This window comes from Cryptotermes secundus, unplaced genomic scaffold (assembly GCF_002891405.2).
Source record: "Cryptotermes secundus unplaced genomic scaffold, Csec_1.0 scaffold97, whole genome shotgun sequence".
Taxonomy (NCBI): domain Eukaryota; kingdom Metazoa; phylum Arthropoda; class Insecta; order Blattodea; family Kalotermitidae; genus Cryptotermes; species Cryptotermes secundus.
In genome coordinates this window covers 1230296-1238513 of record NW_019720561.1, presented here as the reverse complement: position 1 = coordinate 1238513, position 8218 = coordinate 1230296, and the positions used below count along the sequence as shown (strand labels likewise).

Genomic DNA, 8218 nt, shown 5'->3' with positions numbered 1-8218 from the left:
CCGCTCGGCTACCGTCACCGGCTGTGTGTGTCTATATTGTGCATTGCTAAGCATCCTTTATTCACAGTCCTCTGTTTTCGAAATTAATACTGATAGTGGATCAGAATAAATACAAAAACGATCCGCTTCACAAAGACAAAATTTATTATACATTTATATTTATGTTACCATCCTTTCCACTTTAACAAAAGCACAGATGCTGTGACGACAATAAGTACATACTTAATTTTCATAAATTTTTGCATTAATCATTTTAATAAAACACATTCTGGAGGTCAAGGAAACGACCGCGAAACCTCCAGAGGCATGAAATATGATCAACACCAACATCTGAAATTGTTTCTTCTAATTGCAGCTCAGGTTTATCAGTGCGGGCACGCAGTATTATATGATTGGCTTTCAAGTTAGGTTCATTATTTCCTGAAATATGGTGGACTTTCTTCCAGCGAAGTCTTATTAATAGCGGCTGAAACACAGTTCTGTAGAAAACTAAGTTCAGCGGAAAGGGAAACAGACGACGAAAGAAGAATTTGCTAACTTCTGAACAGGTTTCTGAAGCAATTTCCTTTCTTTGGTAGCCGCGTGGAGCGCCACTGTGGAGTACAGACGGTTCATGAAGAAACTTAATATAACATAACCTTCGAATAACAGTGTGCCAGTAATTTTTTGAAGCGTAAGCAATTCGCATCTATTTATCTATCTAAGGCTCTACAGTCCGTGTTGACCTTGAACGCTCTTTGGTTTCAAAATCTATATAGTCTTTGTTCGACCCTTTAAATGGGTGATCAGCCCGTAGCAAGGCTGCTACCTACACACAGAACAACACAAATAGAGATCAAACTCACAGACATTCATTCCTCGAGTGGGATTCGAACCAACGATTCCAGTTTTGGAGCGAGCGAAGACGGTTCATTTCTTAGACCCCGCGGCCACTGGGATTGGCAAGCAACTAGAACCTAACTAAAAATAAATACCGTTTTTACTCTGAATCACCGGGCAGTAATGATGATGATGCAGATGATGATAATGTAGTAAATGGCATGCACAGAAAATCGTATGTGTTTAACACGACTAAGTCACGATGACGATGAAAAGTGATGATTCGTTGTAACCTGACCTATGAAATTCGTGTTGTGACATGTTTCAATACATCTACAAGTAATAGAGGGTGATTGTAAATTATTGTCGAGGTTTCTGTGGCCAATAAAAGGACACCCTGACACTAATTTTGAATCACTCTGTACACGTGACATTAATATAAGACTGCTGGAACGATAAACTGCAATTCACTATCGATAAGTGCTTCTAAAACTTGGATTCCCTATCAGCGACGTGTAACTACTTGATACGGGGCACGCGGAAGCTTAGTTGGTTGTGGTACTATACTACAAGCCGGAGGGTCGCTGGTTCGGTTCCCGATGTTGTCGTTGAATTCTTTTCTATTTGCCTAATCTTTCCAGCCGCACCATGACCCTGGGTTCTACTCAGCCTCTAACAGAAATGAGTGCCAGGAAGACTCCCGGAGGTAGAGGGCGGTAGGCGCATTTGACTGACAACCTTAGAGACCCTAGCGTCATCTGTGAGCCGATTGTCTAGAAAATGTGGAAGCCTCGACGTCTCACAAACATATGGGCCTCCACTGATTGTTACAGGGATAAGTTTATCTTTTCTTACCATTATGAACTTTGAATTTTTACTTTTATTTGATGTTTATATTAGTGCCCTAATAATACGAGGAACAGAAAGTTGGTGGACCGGGTACTGCCGGATTCAACCTCAAGTCCTTAGTCTTGCTCTTTGCGTAATTAATGATTAGCTAGTAGACTACAGCTTAGGCCGACAGGAAATTAAACTACCGCCAGTAAAACATGTCAGACCCTACCTGGTATAGCACTGCACATAAGTATCTAAACGCTTTGGTGAGGAGAATATTTGGACTGAAGAGAGATGAAGTGACAGGAGGTTGGAGAAAACTGCATAATGAGGAGCTTCATAACTTGTACTCTTCTCCAAGTATAATTAGAATGATCAATTCAAGGAGAATGAGGTGGGCAGGTCATGTAGCACGAATGGGGGAGACGAGGAATGCGTATAGGATATTGGTGGGAAAGCCAGAAGGAAAGAGAGCACAGGGAAGTCCAAGGCGTAGGTCGGTGGATAATATTAGAATGGATCTTAGAGAGATAGGATTGGATGGTATGGATTGGATAGATCTGGCTGAGGATAGGAACCAGTGGAGGGCTCTTGTGACCACGGTAATAAACTTTCGGGTTCCATAAAATGCTGGGAAATTCTTGAGTAGCTGCAGTTTTGGCGGCTCCTCCAGAATGGATCAGCTCCATGAGTAAGTAAGTAAGTAAGTATTTTAATAGTGTCTTTCCCCCCAAGTGTAATGCACTCATGATTATGCTTTAGTGCAGCTAAAGTTACAGACATTCATAAAAGAAGTTGTCAGCTTAGTGCAATGTAGACATTACTTTGGCTCTGTATTGTCTTTCCGATACTTTTCGTATTCGGTATCATGCTCTGCATATAGCAGAACGCTCTGTGTGTTCAATATCTTATCCCCTTGTAAAATTTGTCCTTTTGCCAGAGTCTCTTCAGCTGTTGATGTTCTTTGTAGGTATGTTGGTGTACTCGGTACGAAAAGTCCTTCTCCCGATCATGTTTTATAATTTGTGCTTCTTATTATAAATTAACTTTTTTTTATTTGTTTCATTCTGGTCCGTCACACTAACAAGTACAAACATAAATCACTCCGTCCAATGTGACCTGTAAGTTTTTACTACATGAAAACTNTAATTAAAATTCGTAAACCATGCAGGCTCGTGTTCGTCCTCCCATCGTCCCTCTTATATGGGGCAGATATTGTGCCACCTGGCTATCTTGTTGTGGAGGTTCTTTATATCGTCCAGGGTTTGCTCGTGGCTGCTGTGCTGTTTTTGTGTTTGTGCTGTGTTTGTGAAATGTTATATTTTGTGTACAACTTATGTGATGGTGGTTTCCTATTTGTAGTGATGTTTGCCCTCTGAAGATGGTCCACAGAGACCGAAACATGTAAGGGTGTTAAGTTTTCATGTAGTAAAAAACTTACAGGTCACATTGGAAGGAGTCATTTATATTTGTTAACTTATTAGTTGTAGTTAGGAGTTATGTATATTACATTTCATATCATAACATCGTGTTTGGCGTGATTTCACTAATGAAATTTATGGTTGTCAAACGATGATCTTAGCCATGTATTCTCCTTTGCTTGTGTGTATGTGTGTTTTGTCTGTCTTCACTCCTCCTTAATTTTTAGGTGGTATTTCAGCTGTTGAATGCCGATCCCAGTGGCCGCGCGGTCTAAGGCATGAACTGTCTTCGCTCTCTAGGACGCTGGGTTCGTGGGTTCGAATCCCACTCAAGATATGAATGTTTTGGGGTTGTGTATGTGTTTATGTTGTGTTTGTATTGTCTTATGTTTAGGTAGCCGTCTCGTGACTGGCTAATCACTCGTGCAAGGAGTCCTACCCTCTGTGAAAAATGAATACGGAAATGAATTAGAGACCTGGGTCCTGAATGGTCTGGAAGAGCCATTGCGGAAAAATATTGGGCTGTTGAATATGTGCATAAATAAATAAAGAGTTGAATTGAATTATTTTTTTATGATCGTCTCATCATCTTTGTTGTCACTGTACAACCTATTGTTAGGACCCATGAGAAACTTCGAGCTCCGTAAAAGACGGGAAATTATTTAAGCATGGAATCGTCTGTCGGTTTCTGAAACCGACCTCTGCTTTATGCAGTTAGTTATATGGACTCCGGATTTGTTACAGACCTGAGTAATGATTTATTTTACATTAATTTTAATCACAAAATATCACTTATGCTCCTTTCTTTCTCTTTCCAGATGGTGCCACCGTCGACACTGAATTTCTTCGGACCTGAACTACTCCGGAGATCCCGCACTTTTACTACGATCATGCTCCATAATGATCCACAATTTGATCTCGAACAAATGTTTACATTGCTGTCCTATCGTTACAAAGACAGAGGTGGCCACAAACCAGATCAATCATTCTGGGTTCCCACTGGCCACGTGAGCATAACTCTGTCGTAACAGAGGAAATGGGAGTTCCGCGTCGTCAGGAAACGGAGATATATTCATAACCAATAATGTATACCTTTAAAAATATGTTAGACAATTTATCTTTCATGGTGGATAACTTCAATTCTTGAAAGCTTCAGTTATCCTTGTTCCTAATTTGAAATTCTCAGTAAAATTTAAACGTTAATGGAGAAATATGGAACACACTCTGCTCATTAATAAATGCTCACCTGAACTTACTGCTCCACAAAGACTAGTCCAGTTACTTTGAGCAATTATATTTGAAAAAAACATATCAGTATTTATCATAATGACGTTGGATTTATCTGTTCGGTTGAAGTGATTTAGATTTCTGTGTCATGTTACTTTTGCACTAGTGCATTATTACTGGGCCCTGGTGCAAGCATTGGGTCAGTTTGAAGAATTTATGTGGCACAGGAAATACATTTATCGAAGTCTGATAATTTTTATGTACTGAATTATCATGCGAGTTCTTATATTCGATAATGTGCGTTCGCTGAATTATTACATAAATAACATGAACCATTCGGAAATTAATGAAGCTCTTCCCACCAAACACTTAAGAATTTATGGAAGTTCCGTTAATACGTGTGTAATATTGGCTCAAGTGAATTTTATTGTGAAGAATGATGCATATCTGTAATATAATTGTTCAGCATGGAAGTGTACGTGGAATCCGCGTGAAGAATATCACATCATTAAGTGTTCCTGTCAGAATGTTTGGAAGTGTCGGATAAAAATGTTTTCTCACTGTCTTCGACTGATAGAACCTACGAAGACATATAGTTAACTACTGTGTCGTCAGGTTGGTAGACCTGACAATGTTTCTACATTCCAATTACTTCTTATCCAGACACATCTGAAGTCAGTGACTGAATTTAGAGAAAGTAACTGTGAACTCAGGATTCTTGTGAATGAGTGAATAACTACTACGAAAATTAGCGAATCGCCAGTGTCTGTGGTAATGTTGGGTCATGAATCTTTCATATACAAATAGACGTTTCCTGTGGTTATATTTGTGGTGGCTTTCTCCAGAAGGAAGCATCTCCAACAAAATAACTGCTAATAAAGTGGTGTACCGGCATTATGCCCCGGGGTTCAAGCCCCCCTGCACCCCCTGCTGCCACTACTAACCACCCCCACAACCCTCACCTGGACGTGGCTATAACGTGTCTGTGGATATTAACCCCACTCGCTGCCACCATTTCACTTGTCATCGTGTGTATAGCCATGACGACTAACCAGTGGCTTCACACCGAGGAGAAAATGAACAACCCTAATTACAACGGAACCGGGGAAAGGGATTACTTGTCAAAGTACACCGTGTCTGGCCTCTGGACTCTGTGCTACACGAATCGTGAGTATAGATCTTCTTGTATTTACAACTTGTACATTTAACTCAATCGTATCCACGGGTGTAAAATTGGTGGCTATATCATGAGTCTTATCTTTTGTATAATGCAAAAGTATAGTATTGTATATTGTATAGTATACAGTATATTGTATAGTACATATACATATAGTATTGTATAGTATATTGTATAGTATTGTATATTGTATAGTATACAGTATATTGTATAGTACATATACATATAGTATTGTATAGTATATTGTATAGTATTGTATATTGTATAGTATACAGTATATTGTATAGTATACAGTATATTGTATAATACAAAAGGACAGTAATGGTTATAGAGTGGTCTGTTTTCAATTGAAAATTGGCCTAAATGCTATAGTATATTCCTTTAAAGTGAAATGCATCTTAACGTGAAGAAATCTGAGGTTTTAGAAGCAGGTAATTAACATTATAGCCTTGTGGATAATGACTGTATTGCCTTAAGCTGGATGTTGAAGTTCGTGATAATACTGCTGACTCCGTTTACGTGGCGAAATAAGAAGGCTGTAGGTTCCTTCTGAAGAACATTGGTAACCACCTACAAATTGCACGGCGCAGTAACTCAAATACCTCAGAGAAATGACCGTGTTCAGTACATTTCAAACCAGAACAATTACTTGTACCGTATGTCCAAAAAGTATCTGACTTTATTTTTTGCCGCTGTAAGTAATGGCCAAAGGGGTTGGGGAAACTGAGCGTAGTGGTAGAAGGGACTTTGATGCGCATGCGTGATTTTTTGCTGACTCGCAACACTGCCGGATGCGTCTGTGGCTTCCAGATAGCGAAGTGGTGTAACACGTGTTCGTCGCATTCTCGTTTCGCTCAAGATGACAGAATGCTTGGAGTATACATAAATACAGTACTCGTAAGTGCAAATAATGAGTAAGACAGTGGATTTTAATTAGCAAGCGTCTTATCATCGTGGTATAAGCAAGGAAAATATCCTGCGCGCGCAATCAAATGGACCACATCTTGGTATGCAGGACATGGCATTCTTTATACTTCATTTCAGATCTTCCAGAGGAGTTGACTGTGATAAAAGGAGATGTTTTATCGTCACTACTTTTAAATTTTACTTTGAAGTCCGCCACTAGGAAAATAGTAAGGATTAAAAATGTGGTCGATGCATTCATTTCTGATTAGTGCTGAGGCTAAATTATTGGTGGACAACAAGAATAACATAGGGAAACCACAGAATCTGTTGTAGACCACAAAAAGGAAGCTGGTCTAGAACTTAAGAAAGAGAGAACAAGTGTAAATTGATATCTCGTCACCACGATGAATGAAATCTTAACATACATGTAGACAATAGATCATTTGAAAGTGTGACAAAATCAGATATTTACAGTGTTAACAGGTCGAAATTTTGTTCATGAAAGAAATTAAGGGCAGATTCGAATTTGGGGAAGCTGTGAATCTTTTGTCATCCTACTTTTCTCTAAAAACTTGCGAATAAATACGACAAATTTTTATTTTTTCTGCGATTTTGAGTGGATATGGAACTTTGTCTCTCAGGTTAACGAAAGCTTATACCGGCTGTATCTGAGAGCAGGATGGTTAGAAGGGTACTTCGAAGTAAGAGTGATAAATTAAAAGGTGACTGGAAAAAATTAGCATAATTTGTAGTGCTCGCCAAATGTTATTAGAAGAACTAAATCCAAGACGATGAGATGGGTAGGGTATGTAAATATACAGGAGAGGAGAATCGCATACAGAATTTTGGTACGAAAATTTGAAAGAAAGAGGTCACCATTAATTTTGGACGTATATGGGACGATAATATTAGAATGGATATAAAAGGAATTCGGGGCGAGTTTATAGACTGAATTCACGTAAGCTCAGTATAGGCGAAGAGTAACGTGCTCTTGTGAGCAAGGCAATAAAACATCGGTTCCCATAAAATGACAGGAAGGGATAGCAATAGCATGGTTAGCGCGTACTGAAGCCGCGCTGTAGATACCGCGTTCACTTGGGTTCTGGGTTCAACTCTTTGTTCCCAATTTCTTCCTCGTCCTGATCCTTTCTGCGCTTGCGTCTCTAGGACACTTCTTACACATATCCTCCAGAACTGTGATTTTAATTTTTGCATTGCTTAATACGAAATCAATGATCAAGTCAAGGAGGATGAGGTGGACAGGGCATGTAGTACGAATGGAGAAAGGAGGAATTCATATAGGATATTGGTGGGAAAGCCAGAAGGAAAGAGACCACTGGAAAGACCGAGGCGTATGATCAGTGGAGGGCTCTTGTGAAAACGGTAATGAATTTTCGGGTTGCATAAAATGCTGGTAAACCCTTGAGTAGCTGCAGAATTGGCGGATCCTCAAGAAGGACTCAGCTCCATGAGTAAGTATGTAAGTAATACGAAGGCCGCCCAGCCAATTATGAATAAAAGAAAACTAATATGAAATCGCGAACTTTTGCGGATAGAGGCTGTCACCTGGTCAGCACAACGGATCACCACAACCGTCAATCTTGGTTTTCTAGACCGTAACCGCTATTTCCTTGAATTAGCTCCTCAGTTATCCTCACGAGGCTGAGTGAACCCCGTTCCAGACCATATACTTGTCAGAAAATCTGGTAGTGCAGGGAATCGAACCCGGGCCTCTGGATCTCTAGCCAGGAACTCTGATCGCTAGACCACAGAGGCGGTTGCACTAATTTCACCTAGAAGAGGCGGTTGTTCGGTTGGTATAGTTCGTTTGCGG

The 8218-nt window shown here is 39.9% G+C and overlaps 1 protein-coding gene across 4 annotated transcripts in view; it reads left to right on the top strand.

The window, feature by feature from the left end:
* Positions 1-8218, top strand: part of LOC111867985 — a 599613-nt gene that overhangs the window by 337601 nt on the left and 253794 nt on the right. For all 4 annotated transcript variants that reach the window (XM_033752924.1, XM_023858257.2, XM_033752930.1 and 1 more), the window contains exon 2: positions 3893-5468. In XM_033752924.1, coding sequence (XP_033608815.1) covers positions 5198-5468 — 271 coding nt within the window. In that variant the 5' untranslated portion in view covers positions 3893-5197. The remainder of the gene's footprint in view (positions 1-3892; positions 5469-8218) is intronic.